Source organism: Phyllobates terribilis, unplaced genomic scaffold (assembly GCF_046119375.1).
Source record: "Phyllobates terribilis strain yellow unplaced genomic scaffold, ASM4611937v1 Scaffold_16__1_contigs__length_26959993, whole genome shotgun sequence".
NCBI lineage: Eukaryota > Metazoa > Chordata > Amphibia > Anura > Dendrobatidae > Phyllobates > Phyllobates terribilis.
This window is the reverse complement of record NW_027362776.1, coordinates 6606410-6622513: the sequence shown is the minus strand read 5'-3', so window position 1 is coordinate 6622513 and position 16104 is coordinate 6606410. Positions and strand designations below refer to the sequence as shown.

Sequence of the window (16104 nt, the reverse complement as noted above, 5' to 3'; positions counted from 1 at the left end):
TTGGACAGCTGGTTTATGGGCAGCTGAGGACCTTAAAAAGAAGCACAGGGCTTCGCAATGCATACCCTTTGTAACGCTGGTGGGTGTGGACCCACTGGGCTACAGGCCAGGCTTACCCTGGACAGGCATAACTAAGTGACTACTGGGTTTTCACCAGAACCTCTGATGGTGAGGATAGGCATGTCCGCCAGTAGTCACCAGGTAAAACTCCAGGGCAGTCCCCAGGTCTCCAGCAGCTGACTGGAGAGTCAGAGAAACAGGTCTGAGGTACAGGAGGGCGAAGGCAAAAGACACGTTCAGACAATCAGAGTTCAGGGCAGGCAGCATAGGTTCAATATACGTAGCCGAGGTCAGGAGCAGAAAGGTCAGGATAAGCGAGAAACAAGCTGGGTCAAAATAGAGGAGAAACAATACGAGAAAGCACATTGCAGGAAAGTAAACAAAACCTGAGGAAGAGCTGCCTAATAAACCCACTGCTGCTTGGGGACAGGCCAGAGAATCTCACCTCTGCAGGATATGATGTTGTTAAATGCCTGCAGAAAGTGGCCGTGCCTTCCTATAGCCAGGTAGAGACTTCCCAATAGTATTATGCAGCAGTGTTGGAAATGCTACAAGACGCAGCTCAGCAAGATAGCCCGCGACTGGAGAAAGCAGAGCAATGACATCAGTGAGTAGGGTGGCACTTACTGCCCGTGTGAGTCACCGGCATGATACCCTTATGTCTGTACAGAACAGTTAAGAATATTTTAGAAATTTGGCCAGAAGGTAGACAATACTTTAAACCCCACATCACTGGCTAGAACCTAAAGAAAGCTATTTCTTTGCTTTTTACATGTATGCCCTAAGCAGGATGTCTATAGAGAATTGCCTGAATTGTTTACTAAAAAATGCAAGGCAACTGTATGCTTGAGAAAAAAAGTTAGTAAAGGGAATCTGTCAGTGGAATCAACCATCCAAAGCCGTCTATATGGGCTTTGGACGGCATGGGCTCTATATTTTTCTTAATATGTAAACGAGCTGTTAATGTCTATGAGACGGACATAGATATCCCTGAGAATCTGTCTCCAGAGCTTATTTTACATGAAAGGGTGTGCTACCAGTGTGAGACATGTAGATCAGGAGAGCAGACTGTCCTGTATTCTGAAATTAGCTCGAAAACTGGCTCATAAATCGCAGAGAGTTGTGGTGAATGACTGCACTTCTGAATGGTTGTAGCGTCGGCGTCCCTGCCTCATGCTAGGCAGGGACGCTGTTCCCATCACCTCTCTGCTCCTCCCCGGTCACTGTGCTTAGGGCGCGCGCGCGCTTCCCCTCTCTTAAAGGGGCCGCGCGCGCCGCCCTAAGGAGTCCCCGGCCAATGGCCGGAGGACCTCTCCATATATAAGGCACCTCCTTCAAGATGGAGGTGCCCGAGCAATGTTGTTGCAAAGCCTTTCAACTCTGCTTTAGCCCTCAGGTCCCGTTCCCAGTTACCTGCCAGATTCCTGCCTGTTTCTTATCTATCTGCGGTCCGACAGTCTGCCTACCAGCCCTGCCAGTCTGTCTATGGATCTGTCTGCCTGCTCACCTGGGAGCGCTCACCTGTTACCTGCCTGCTAGCCTACCTGGAGGCTCCGCCGTCACATGCTGTGACCACCTGCCTGTCCAGAGACTCTTGCCCGCTCACCTGGGAGCGCTCACCTGCTACCTGCCTGCTAGCCTACCTGGAGGCTCCGCCGTCACGTGCCGTGACCACCTGCCTGTCCAGAGACTCTTGCCCGCTCACCTGGGAGCGCACATCTGCCACCTGCCTGCTAGCCTACCTGGAGGCTCTGCCATCACTTGTCGTGACCACCTGCTTGTCCAGAGACTCTCGCCTGTTCACCTGGGAGCACACATCTGCTACTTGCCTGCTAGCCTACCTGGAGGCTCTGCCGTCACAGGCCGTGCCCACCTGTCTGTCAAGAGACTGTCCCTGTCACTTGCCGTATCCTCCTGCCCTTCTACCCAGAGACTGTCCCTGTCATTTGCCCTATCCTCCTGCCCTTCTACCCAGAGACTGTCCCTGTCACTTGCCGTGACTACCTGCCCGCCTTCCCTGGGAGCCACCTGCTTCCTTACAAGGACTGCCCCTTTGTATAGTAGCTCTGAGGTTCCACCTCTCAGACCCGTTACAGTTTGCTCAGGCCATGGAACCCGGTGGCACCCAAGCTCCCTTGCTCTTGGACCTATGTCATGAACTGTCCCGTCAGAGGTCCCAACAGGAGTCCATCCTGAGTCACCTGCGGAATGTCAACTCTCGCCTGGACACTCTGACTGCTCCACCAGCAACCACCGCTAGTGTCATGACTCGCAACCCGGCAGTGCCGCTGCCCACCAATACCATGGTATCCTGCCCCGGACCCCGGCTTTCTGCACCTCCTCGCTTCGGAGGCGACCCCGCTCAAGCTCGGGGCTTCATAAACCAGTGCACCCTGCACTTTGAACTTTTGTCCCACCAGTTTATCTCCGACCGGGCCAAAGTAGCCTTCATCATGTCCCACCTCACGGGGGAGGCACTGGCTTGGCTAAATCCTCTATGGGAGAGAGGAGACCCCCTGGTGTCCGACCTGCCAGCCTTTCTCACGGCTTTCCGGAAAGTCTTCGACGAACCCGGACGGAAGACCTCATCCGCATCATCTCTGCTACGCCTCCATCAAGGAAATCTCACCGTGGGTCAATATGCCATACGGTTCCGTACCCTTGCTTCGGAGCTTGGCTGGGATAACGACGCCCTGGTGTCTGTCTTCTGGGAGGGTCTGTCCGGCCGTATTAAAGATGAACTCGCCGGTCGGGACATTCCTACCACTCTCGATGACTTAATAACACTTTCCACCCGGATTGACATCCGGTTCCAGGAGCGCGCCAAAGAGGTCACCCGTGAGAGGAGGTTTCCACATCTAGCCCCTACCTTCCAGAAACCCGTCACTCCCTCCGTTACTCCCCAGGCACACTCACCTGAGCCCATGCAGGTCGACCAGACCAAGATGGTCAAAACCCGTCAAGACTTACGCCGTGCCGAGGGGAGCTGCTTCTACTGTGGCTGTAAGGAGCACCGGATCCGTTCCTGCCCAGAGAGGTCGGGAAACGCCTGTGTCTAGGATCGCTCAGAGAGGTCGCCCTAGACAAAAGTAAACCCTCTCCATTCCCTGATGCTGTCAGTCTCTATCATCTGCGGAGAGAACCGCTATTTTGAACTGTCTCAACTCGACTCAGGAGCTGCTGGAAATCTCATCTCTCAATCCCTGGTAGAAAAATTCCGCATTCCCGCCAAACCTCTGGCCGTACCCTTATCTGTCGCCGCCGTGGATGGGGGCCTCTTACCATATCCCATCCAACTCATCACCGAATCTCTAACTCCACAGGTGGGAATGCTGCATTCTGAGAGCATCTCCTTTCATGTTCTGCCTGGACTTTCTCACGCACTCTTGCTAGGCCTACCTTGGCTCCAGAGACATGCACCCGTGCTTGACTGGCAGACCGGAGAAGTCCTTCGCTGGGGACAGGACTGCCATAAGACTTGTCTACCGGTTCCCTATTGGTCTTATGCGGATGTCTTCAATAAAAAAGAAGCAGAGACATTACCCCCTCATAGACCATACGACTGCCCAATCGACCTGATACCCGGCTCTACTCCTCCCCGTGGGCGTATCTACCCTTTGTCCGCTGCAGAGACCCGGTCCATGTCAGAATATATTGAGGAGAATCTGGCCCGGGGATTTATCCGGAAATCTACCTCCCCGGCGGGAGCAGGCTTCCTCTTTGTCAAAAAGAAGGACGGCTCACTCCGTCCATGTATAGATTATAGAGGCCTTCACCAGATTACAGTGAAGAATAAATACCCCCTCCCGCTCATTCCTGAATTATTTGACCGTCTGAGGGGGGCTAGAATCTTCACCAAACTGGATCTCCGTGGGGCGTATAACCTGGTCCGTATCCATCAGGGGGATGAGTGGAAGACGGCATTCAACACCCGGGACGGCCACTATGAGTACCTTGTAATGCCCTTCGGTCTCTGTAACGCTCCTGCCGTCTTTCAAGAGTTGGTCAATGACATCTTCCGTGACCTTCTCTACTCCTGCGTGGTGGTGTACCTGGACGACATCTTGGTCTTCTCTCCGGACCTTCCTACTCACCGGAGGGATGTTCGTCAGGTCCTGCTCAGGCTCAGGCAGAACCACCTCTACGCTAAATATGAGAAGTGCATCTTTGAGCAGACCTCTCTTCCATTTCTGGGCTACATAATCTCTCAGACCGGCCTACAAATGGATCCTGAGAAACTGTCTGCCATCTAGAAGTGGCCCCGACCAGAGGGGTTGAAGGCTATTCAGCGGTTCCTGGGCTTCGCCAACTATTACCGCCTCTTCATACCGCACTTCTCTTCCCGGACTGCCCCTATCTCTGCGCTCACCCGTAAAAGGTACTAATCCCAGAGAATGGCCGCCCGAAGCAGAGGAAGCCTTTCTTTCCTTAAAACAGGCTTTCTCCTCCGCCCCGGTGCAGCATCGTCCGGACGGCAACAAACAATTCTTCCTAGAAGTTGACGCTTCCTCCTCCGGAGCCGGGGCGGTACTTACCCAAAAGTCATCTTCGGGAAGAATGGTAACCTGCGGCTTTTTCTCCAAACTCTTCTCCTCTTCTGAGCGCAATTATTCTATAGGAGACCGAGAATTATTGGCCATTAAGATGGCACTGGAGGAGTGGCGTTACCTGCTCGAGGGGACTCTTCACCCGGTAATAATTTACACAGACCACAAGAACTTGGCCTATCTCCAGAGCGCCCAGAGACTTAACCCGCGCCAAGCCCGGTGGTCCTTGTTATTTGCCCGCTTTGATTTCATTCTTCATTTTAGCCCGGCTGACAAAAACATCAAAGCTGACGCCTTGTCCCGATCCTTTCTGGTGACTGATCTTGAGGAGGAGCCTAAACACATCATCGATCCCACCAGAGTAATGCAGGTAGCCCTCGTGAGTCTAAATAGTCTCCCTCCCGGTAAGACGTTCGTAACGGTGCCTGATCGGGAGAAGATCCTACACTGGGGTCACTCGTCTAAGCTAGCTGGCCACGCCGGTCAGAAAAAGACCCTCCAGCTTATTACCCGGCACTACTGGTGGCCTACCCTGCACAAGGACGTAATAGACTTTGTTTCTGCCTGTGTGTCCTGCGCCCGCAACAAGGTTCCGAGACACCTGCCAGCCGGTCGCCTCCTTCCTCTTCCAGTACCTGCTGCCCCCTGGCAGCATATAGCTATGGACTTCATAACAGATCTCCCTGTCTCTGCCGGTTGTACGGTCATTTGGGTGGTCGCTGACCGCTTTTCCAAATGGCTCATTTCATTCCCCTGCCAGGCCTCCCGTCTGCACCCGAGCTGGCTAAAGACTTTATCCGCCACATCTTCCGTCTCCATGGCCTGCCCCTCCACATCGTGTCGGATCGTGGGGTTCAGTTCACCTCACGCTTCTGGAGAGCCACATGTAAGCTGCTAGACGTCACCCTGGACTTCTCCTCCGCTTACCACCCACAGTCCAATGGTCAAGTGGAGCGGATCAATCAAATCCTGACCAGTTACCTCCGGCACTTCGTTAATGCCCACCATTCAGACTGGGTGGATCTCCTACCATGGGCCGAATTCTCTTACAATAATCACGAGAGCGAATCTTCCTCCAAATCCCCGTTTTTTGTAGTCTTCGGTCAGCATCCTCGGATCCCATTTCCCGTCTCCACCTCGGTGGACAATCCGGCTGCGGAATCTCTCGTTAGCAAATTTTCCTCCATTTGGGAGAGTACCCGATCCGCACTCCTTCAGTCGTCCGAGCGGATGAAAAAACACGCTGACAAAAAACGCCTGGATCCTCCACAATTCCGTCCTGGAGATAAAGTCTGGCTCTCGTCCAAGTATGTCCGGCTTAAGATTCCTTCCTACAAGTTAGGGCCTCGGTTCATCGGCCCACTGGAGGTTATCAAACAGATCAACCCGGTGGCCTATAAATTGAAACTCCCGGCCAACTTGCGGATCCCTAACTCCTTCCATGTATCTCTCCTCAAACCCGTGGTACTTAACTCTTTTTCCAAGTCTACAGGTACGCCTCCTGCTCCGGTTTCTGCTGAAGACGAGTTTGAGGTAGAGAACATTCTGGCCACCAAAAGGGTAAGAGGAAAGACCTTTTTTCTAGTAGATTGGAAGGGGTTTGGTCCTGAGGAGAGAACGTGGGAGCCCCGGGAGAACATCCATGCCCCTCTCATCCTTGGTAAATTTCTGTCTGGCCTAAAAAAGGGGGGGCCTAAAGGGGGGGTACTGTAGCGTCGGCGTCCCTGCCTCCTGCCAGGCAGGGACGCTGTTCCCCTCACCTCTCTGCTCCGTGCCCGGCGTCTTCCTCCCGCTCTGCTTGCAGCGCGTGCTCCTCCCCGGTCACTGTGCTTAGGGCGCGCGCGCGCGCTCCACCTCTCTTAAAGGGGCCGCGCGCACCGCCCTAAGGAGTCCTCGGCCAATGGCCAGAGGACCTCTCCATATATAAGGCACCTCCTCCAAGATGGAGGTGCCCGAGCAATGTTGTTGCAAAGCCTTTCAACTCTGCTTCAGCCCTCAGGTCCCGTTCCCAGTTACCTGCCAGTCACCTGCCAGATTCCTGCCTGTTTCTTATCTATCTGCGGTCCGACAGTCTGCCTACCAGCCCTGCCAGTCTGTCTATGGATCTGTCTGCCTGTTCACCTGGGAGCGCTCACCTGTTACCTGCCTGCTAGCCTACCTGGAGGCTCCGCCGTCACGTGCTATGACCACCTGCCTCTCCAGAGACTCTTGCCCGCTCACCTGGGAGCGCTCACCTGCTACCTGCCTGCTAGCCTACCTGGAGGCTCCGCCATCACGTGCCGTGACCACCTGCCTGTCTAGAGACTCTTGCCCGCTCACCTGGGAGCGCACATCTGCCACCTGCCTGCTAGCCTACCTGGAGGCTCTGCCGTCACTTGCCGTGACCACCTGCTTGTCCAGAGACTCTCGCCTGCTCACCTGGGAGCACACATCTGCTACTTGCCTGCTAGCCTACCTGGAGGCTCTACCGTCACAGGCCGTGCCCACCCGTCTGTCAAGAGACTGTCCCTGTCACTTGCCGTATCCTCCTGCCCTTCTACCCAGAGACTGTCCCTGTCATTTGCCCTATCCTCCTGCCCTTCTACCCAGAGACTGTCCCTGTCACTTGCCGTGACTACCTGCCCGCCTTCCCTGGGAGCCACCTGCTACAAGGACTGCCCCTTTGTATACTAGCTCTGAGGTTCCACCTCCCAGACCCGTTACAATGGTCTCTGCCTATAAATGGTGCATTAGTCAATTTATTTATCAATGATAAAAAAGAAGGAATTAATAGTGTTGTTTCTATTTTTGCTGATGACACCAAGCTATTTAGTGTAAAGCAGTCTATGGAATATGTTCATATGTTACAAGGGGACTTCGATAGACTGAGTATTTGGATATCCACCTGTCAAATTTTCTAGGGGGAGTAAAACTAGAGGAATCACTTGTACAGGAGAATCTGGGTTTACTTGTAGATCACAGAATAAATAACAGCATGCAGGGTCAATCATCTGCTTCTAAGGCCATGTGTTCAAAGATATATGGACTCGCGGGAGAGAGATAGGATACTATCAGTTTTGAGTATCGGTTCATAGAAAGGATGCCCTGGGGTTGGAAAAGGAACAAAGAAAAGCCACAAAACTGATAAAGATCATGAACAATCTTACATTGGTGTGAAAAAGTGTATGCCATATCCGGATTTCTTATTCTTTTGCATGTTTGTCACACTTAAATGTTTCAGATCACAAAACAAATTTAAATATTAGACAAAGATACTTCACTTTGTCAGGCCCTATTTAAGTGATTTCTTGATTGAGAACAGATATGGCAGTAATCAGGCCTGTTTGTGGCTAGGGAAATTGAACTCAGCTTCCCAAAGATGTGATAAACCACAGTTAATTTATGTTTTAATGAGGGGGGGGGGGGTCAATCACTTTTTCACACAGGGCCCTGTAGGTTTGGATTTCTTTTTCCCTTAATAATAAAGACCTTCATTTAAAAACTGCATCTTGTGTTTACTTGTGTTATCTTTGTCTAATATTTAAAGTTGTTTTGTGATTTGAAACATTTAGGTGTGACAAACAAGCAAAAGAAAAAGAAACCAGGAAGGGGGCAAACACTTTTTCACACCACTGTAGTTATGATGAAAGATTAAAATTGTCACCATTATTTAGTCTTGATAAGAGACATCTAAGTGGCGACATAATTAACTTGCATAAGTTTAAAAATGCAAAATATATAGTCAAAAGCGGTTTCATGTAAAGCTCCCTCAAAAGACAAGGAGACACTTCCTCCTTTGGAAAATAAAAGGTCTCCATATGAGACAGGCCTTCTTTAGGATGAGAACTATTAATCAGTGGAACCGCTTAATTAAGGAGCTCAAGTATCAATGAGACTACTGCAGAGACTCACCGCTTTGAGAAATCTTGTACGGACTTGGCTCCCGGCTTGAGCTTAAAAAGAGATTCCAAACAAATTCCAATAAAGGAATATAAAGTCAAGCATAAGGAAACAAAACTTTCTCTTTATTTCCTACGTAGTTAAAATCCATCATGCAGAGCATCCAAGTAAAAATGACAAGTGAAGGTTGCTTACATGATTCGAGTGCTCCAACCACTCAATCATAGCACAGATTTACTAGATCTCTGAATGCTGAGCTCTGTATAGCCCTGCAACATCACTGTCCGCTTTCTGTGTACACTGTGCATAGGCAGAAAACTGACAATCAGTTATTGGAGACCGATTTACATAGCTCATGAATATGTAGGACTACATGGCCGCAGGTTTCCCAGTCTTCTTATGATCATCTCCTGCTAATAAAACAGTGATTTAATAAAAACTACAGCAAGCAGCCCAGTAAGTGACATTTCGCTGGAATCAGGGTCCATACCTCTATATTATGCTGCTCTAAGATTCGGTTGTCATAACCTGGTGACAGATACCCTTTAATCAAGTAGTCAATAAGTTGTGAGTACCTAAAGTGGTATCAATAAAACTGATTCATGCAAGAGATAAGATCTCAGAAAAACTGATTGGATCACGGAATGCAGTGACAAAGAAAAAATCATGTCGTAAAAAAAATAAATAAAAAAAATTGTGCAAAAATATGTTAAGAAATAAATAAAAAAACTATATAAATTAGGTGCAGTGTTATATGTGTAAACATTAAAAAGGTCTTCTAGGCTCAGGATACTGACGGCCTATGCTTAGATGGAGTGTAGAATCAGCCCTCTTGCCATTCTGTTTGAAGTGGCCTTGACAATTGGCAAGCGTGGCATCCTCTACATGTGTGTTTACCTGTATACGGTCTTGGCAGAAACTGTACTGGGTATTCACTGTTTCACTGAAATTTACTTTTTCCAAACCACCTCCCCACAATTTCTTTTAAAAAGTTAGCACATTATACATACACCACAAGGTTTACCTATAACAATTACAACTAGATCCCCATGCACATTAGACTAAGGTCATCCAAACCACCCCACATCATCTATGGGGGACATAAGGATCCAGCACGTCTGATTTTGGACTGCTTGACCTGCTGTTCACGGCAAGATAAGTCACCATCAAAGGAATCTGGCAGCAGCTTATATATATATATATATATATATATATATATATATATATATATATATATATATATTACAGTGGTGGCCAAAAGTATTGGCACCCCTGCAATTCTGTCAGACAATACTTAGTTTCTTCCTGAAAATGATTGCAATCGCAAATTCTTTGGTATTATTCTCTTCATTTAATTTGTCTTCAATGAAAAAACATCAGGGAACCTCCGCCATGTTTGACTGTAGGGACCATGTTCTTTTCTTTGAATGCCTCTTTTTTTTTCCTGTACACTCTATGTTGATGCTTTTTCCCAAAAAGATCTACTTTTGTCTCATCTGACCTGAGAACATTCTTCCAAAACGTTTTAGGCTTTCTCTGGTACGTTTTGGCAAACTCCAGCCTGGCTTTTTTATGTCTCGGGGTAAGAAGTGGGGTCTTCCTGGGTATCCTACCATACAGTCCCTTTTCATTCAGACGCTGACGGATAGTACGGGTTGACACTGTTGTACCCTCGGACTGCAGGGCAGCTTAAACTTGTTTGGATGTTAGTCGAGGTTCTTTATACACCATCCGCATAATCTTGCATTGAAATCTCTAGTCAATTTTTCTTTTCCGTCCACATCTAGGGAGGTTAGCCACAGTGCTATGGGCTTTAAACTTCTTGATGACACTGCGCACGGAAGACACAGGAACATTCAGGTCTTTGGAGATGGACTTGTAGCCTTGAGATTGCTCATGCTTCCTCACAATTTGGTTTCTCAAGTCCTCAGACAGTTCTTTGGTCTTCTTTCTTTTCTCCATGCTCAATGTGGTACACACAAGGACACAGGGCAGAGGTTGAGTCAACTTTAATCCATGTTAACTGGCTGCAAGTGTGATTTAGTTATTGCCAACACCTGTTAGGTGCCACAGGTAAGTTACAGGTGCTGTTAATTACACGAATTAGAGAAGCATCACATGATTTTTCAAAGGGTGCCAATACTTTTGTCCACCCCCTTTTTTAGGTTTGGTGTGGAATTATATCCAATTTGGCTTTAGGGCAATTATTTTTGTGGTTTTTTCATTGAAGACAAATTAAATGAAGAGAATAATACCAAAGAATTTGTGATTGCAATCATTTTCAGGAAGAAACTGAGTATTATCTGACAGAATTGCAGGGGTGCCAATACTTTTGGCCAGCACTGTGTATATATATATATATATATATATATATATATATATATATATATATATATATCTATCTATATAGATATATAGATATATATATATATATATAGATAGATATATATATCTATACACATATACAGTACGGACCAAAAGTTTGGACACACCTTCTCATTTAAAGATTTTTCTGTATTTTCTTGACTATGAAAATTGTACATTCATACTGAAGGCATCAGAACTATGAATTAACACATGTGGAATTATATACTTAACAAAAAAGTGTGAAACAACTGAAAATATGTCTTATATTCTAGGTTCTTCAAAGTAGCCACCTTTTGCTTTGATGACTGCTTTGCACACTCTTGGCATTCTCTTGATGAGCTTCAAGAGGTAGTCACCGGAAATGGTTTTCACTTCACAGGTGTGCCCTGTCAGGTTTAATAAGTGGGATTTCTTATGGTGAGCCAGATTTACATACAGCATGAACCACTTTGATAAATTTGCCACAATGTACTGTTTTCAAATCAGACAGCATTGCTAAATTTGGCCCAATGTACCCTCTGCAGCCAATACAGCTATGGATCTGTAGCACCCCGAGGGCTCGGCTGCTACAGGGGTATTGCACCTCGAACCAGAGGTGTGATATTCCACTCCCGGGTAAGGATGGAGTGTGGACCAGGACTCGGTAGGCTGCATGCACCACACACACCCCATTTCCGAGGGACAGCTCAATGGTGCTCCCACTAGACAGAAGTGCAGGCACGACAGCTTCTGTCCCTGGCTGGAGTGGGGAGGGGGAGGAAAACCCAGTGATGGAGGAGCAGATAGGGGTGGGTCTCTGGCATAGGTAGGAGCCCATTGGTTGCTAGTCACCTGGGCTCGGGTGTTGGAGGGAGGTATAAAAGGTGGGCACCATCTTAGATCAGTGTTGAGTCTGAGGAGAAGTGACAGGGAGCAGAGCTGCTGCATGGGCTCTGCTCCACGGGCAGGCCTTGTCAGGAGGCCGGGGCCTGAGAGAGAGAGAGAGGAGAAGGAACAGAAAGGAAAGTAAGAAAGGAAGCAAGGAACAGGAACACAGAGAAAGGCCCAGAGACACGAGTGAAGAAGGAACCCTAAGAACCCACGAGATAACGGGTGAAGGGTTGGCAGAGCAGGGTACCGGAACCCAAATTGGTGGAGGCGACTAATCCTCAGCCAAAACCGGAGGTTGTGACCACATCTTGGTGCGACCCCTCACTACATCCACCAGGAAAGCATACCACATAGGGTCAGGGAAACCGGAGATAGGTTTCGCCAACAGAAGGCCCGAGGAAGCTGGACAAAGGTGGGTCACTGGTGAGGACGGCCAGTAGAAAGGAAGAGAGGGGAGCTCTGAACCACACTCTGGAATTGCCTGGGAGTTGACCGAGTCCCTCACCTGGTGGACGCAGCACGGCTTGGGCAGTCATAGCCTGCAGGATTGACACGAATAACAACTGTGAGTAAAGCATTGGAAACTGCAACCACACGTCTCTGTGTTTCATCGCCGCACCAGCACCATTAGTACTGGGACGCTCACACCATCACTCCCATCATCCACACTAACTGCCCTGAGGCTATACTCCTCCCGTGGGGAGTTATCCCATTCTAAGCTGCACACATAATACCAGCCTCAGCGGTCTGCCCTGCAGCGGCAGTCCCCACTGACCGCAATCCACGGGTGGCGTAGTCGGACAATTACAATACAAATAGACTGCCACTGGTTTGACCACCCTGAGCCACGGGCCGGGTCACCGCCACACGGAGACTACAACCCCCAGCATCCTACAACAGGCCCGGTTCCGGGTTCCCCCACGCGGCCCAGGGGGCGCGTCAGATCCAGGTCTCCGTTTGAAGACCTGGCATTTCATGTATATCAATTGCAATATTTTAGTGAGTTTGCAAGGTTACAACCACTAAAGAATGTTTTCTCACTCCCACGGCTTACCACAGGTAGCATATCTGTTGGGCAGGCCAGAAGGTTCTTTACTTAATTGTCGCATTGTGTTCTCTTCCTGGAAAAACAAAAATAATATTGTAAAATTTAAGAGAAGTATAACACAGAATTGGTTCTTCTTTGTGCTATTTCATATATGTGCAAAAATCATAATTATATACAATTATGGAGTCACTTACGATTACAAAGAATCGTGAAACTATTAATGTCTAGATTGTGAAAACAGCTTCATATCTACAGTGAAGCTGTAGTAAAAGTGGAAACTGGAGTATAACACGGCCGAGTGCTTTCCAATGTTTTATCAGATAGCACTGGGCCCAATCTTATATTATGGGGCAGAGCAGATCTCCGAATAATCGCAGCATGCAGTTAGTGAATCTGGGAATTAGATCACATTCACTCATTCAAGTCTATGGGTGCGTGTGAAACATCAGACTGCACTCAGAGGTCATCCGAGTGCAGTCCAATGTACTTGCACAGAGTTAATGGATAAATTAAGTTATACGTCTTCTCCGCACCTGTGCCGCGATTCTCTCCTGTGAGAGAATTGGATCACTCACAGATGACAATTGGATCAATCTCTGATAGAGTTTGATCCGAGTGTCGTTAACATAATCGGCCCTATTCTCTTGAGAGAGAACATACGCTAGTGTGAACATACCCTCAATCAGAGGGCAGTTTCTCCCTTATAAACATCTAAGGTGTGGAAAATAAGTATTTGACACACCGCCGGTTTTGCAAGTTTTCCCACCTACAAAGAATGGAGAGGTCTGTAATTTTTATTGTAGGTACTATTCACCTGTGAGAGGCAGAATCTAAAAATAATAACGAGAAAGTCATATTGTATAATTTTTAAATAATTAAATTGCATATTATTGCATGAAATAAGTATTTGATCACCTACCAACCAGCAAGAATTCTGGCTCGTACAGAACTGTAAGTTTTTCTTTAAGAAGCCTTCCTACTCTGCACTCATTGCCTGTATTAACTGTACCTGTTTGAACTCGTTACCTGTATAAAAGACACCTGTCCACACACTCAATCACACTCCAACCTCTCTACCATGGACAAGACCAAAGAGCTGTCTAATGAAACAACGGCCAAAATTGTAGACCTGCACAAGTCTGGGATGGTCTACAGGACAATAGGCAAGCAGATTGGTAAGAAGGCAACAACTATGGGCACAATTATTAGAAAATGGAAGAAACAAAAGATGACTGTTAATCTTCCTTGGTCTGGGGCTCCATGCAAGGTCTCGAACCATGAGGCAAGGATGATTCTGAGAAAGGTCAGAAATCAGCCCAGAACTACACAGGAGGACCTGGTCAATGGCCTAAAGAGAGCTGGGGCCATAGTCTTAAACATTACCGTTAGTAACACACTATGCCCCCTGTTCACGCCGGTATATGTCCACGCCCGTTTGAAGTTTGCCAATAACCATCTGGATGATCCAGATGAGGTATGGGAGAAGGTCATGTGGTCAGAAGAGAACCAAAATTTTTGGTATCAACTCCACTCGCTGTGTTTGGAGAAAGAAGAAGGATGAATACAACCCCAAAGACACCGTCCCAACTGTGAATGGTGAGGGAAACATCATACTTTGGGGGGTGCTTTTCTAAAAAGGGGACAGCATGACTGCACCATATTCATGGGAGGATGGATGGGGTCATGTATCACAAGATTTTGTCCAACAAACTTCTTCCCTCAGTAAGAGCACTGAAGATGGGTCGCGGCTGGGTCTTCCAGCATGACAATGACCCAAAACACACAGCCAGGGCAACTAAGGAGTGGCTTCCATAAGAAGCAATTCAAGGTCCTGGGGTGGCCTAGCCAGTCTCCAGACCTGAACCCAATAGAAAATCTTTGGAGGGAGCGGAAACTCAATTTGCCCAGCGACATCCCTAAATCCTGAAAGATCTGGAGAAGATCTGTATGGAGGAGTGGGCCAAAATCCCTGCTGCAGTGTGTGCAAACTTGGTCAAGAACTACAGGAAACGTCTGACCTCTGTAATTGCAAACAAAAGGTTTCAATACTAAAATATTAAGTTCTGTTTTTCTAATGCATCGAATACTTATTTCATGCAATAAAATGCTAATTAATTATGTAAAGATCATACAATGATTTTCTGGATTTTTTTTTTAGATTCTGACTCTCACAGTTGAAGTGTACCTACGATAAAAATTACAGAACTCTCCATTCTTTGTAGCTGGGAAAACTTGCAAAATTGGCAGTGTATCAAATACTTATTTCCCCAGTGTGTATGTTACTTTGAAATTCTGCAGCGTTCCAAAGAAATACATACAGTAGTTGAAAACATGTCTGGAGACTGGCTAACTAGTGCAAAAGGCAGGTCCCCTGTTGTCTTTCGTTGGTGGCTGTTAGAGTGACAGGTCTTTCCCTATTTATGTTGGTATATGGAGAGACCTGTAACTCTAGCAGTGTAGTCACCCCATCCATTGCCATACTTTCACCAATGTTTCTCTCTGAAACACTGCACAATGGTTAAGGGTAAAACATAGATGTTTAGAACGCAGGAGCTGATCTCTGATTTATGCTGCCGGTAGTCTGAGCAGCATGAATAAGCTGACAGATTCGCTTTAAAGTGTATTTATAAAGGGCCCTTCTGCGGCCATAAAGCTGATCTGGTACCAATAGAATGTCCGCCCCTGTGCTGAGTATATGGTTAAGTGCACACTGCGCGTTTTTGATGAGTTTTCGCTGCGTTTTTTTCTGTGTGTAAATGCACAAAAAACGCTAGGTAATCCGTCTGCCACCTACTGCAATGGCAATCCTGATGTGCTGTGCACATGATGCGGAAATTTCTGCTCAGGATTGTCATTGCGTTAAAATACGCAGCATGTCCATTCTTTTTGTAGCATTTCTGCAGCGCAAAAATGCTCAAAGAAGACTACTTATCCCATCATCCGACCGCTAGAGTGGGGCGGCTGAGGGGAGAGGTAGTCTCCTCAGCCAAGCAGGGGCTGTGCATGGTGAAAAAAAAGTAAAAATCTATTTAAAATAGAAAAAACACCTTTAGGCTATGTGCCCACCCCACGATGCAGAAATGCTCTGGATTTTTCCTGAGCGTTTCTGCATCTCCCTGGCAAAAAAAAAACGCATGCGGATTGTACATACGTTTTTCCTGCCAGGGACATGCGGATGTGAAGCGTTCTTCACATGCATTTCTGCATGCGGGTTGTCAAGCGCTTTCCAAGCGATTTTAGCATCACTTGGAAAGTGCTTGTCAACTTGGTCACACTATATAAATCCATGCAAACAGCATGGATTTGTATACTCGTAGTGTGACCGTAAAGAAT

At 47.6% G+C, this 16104-nt stretch overlaps 1 protein-coding gene across 2 annotated transcripts in view; it reads right to left on the bottom strand.

The window, feature by feature from the left end:
- CUNH7orf57 (chromosome unknown C7orf57 homolog) overlaps positions 1-16104 on the bottom strand; it is a 127620-nt gene that overhangs the window by 95268 nt on the left and 16248 nt on the right. For both annotated transcript variants that reach the window (XM_073659983.1, XM_073659984.1), the window contains exon 2: positions 12778-12844. In XM_073659983.1, coding sequence (XP_073516084.1) covers positions 12778-12832 — 55 coding nt within the window. In that variant the 5' untranslated portion in view covers positions 12833-12844. The remainder of the gene's footprint in view (positions 1-12777; positions 12845-16104) is intronic.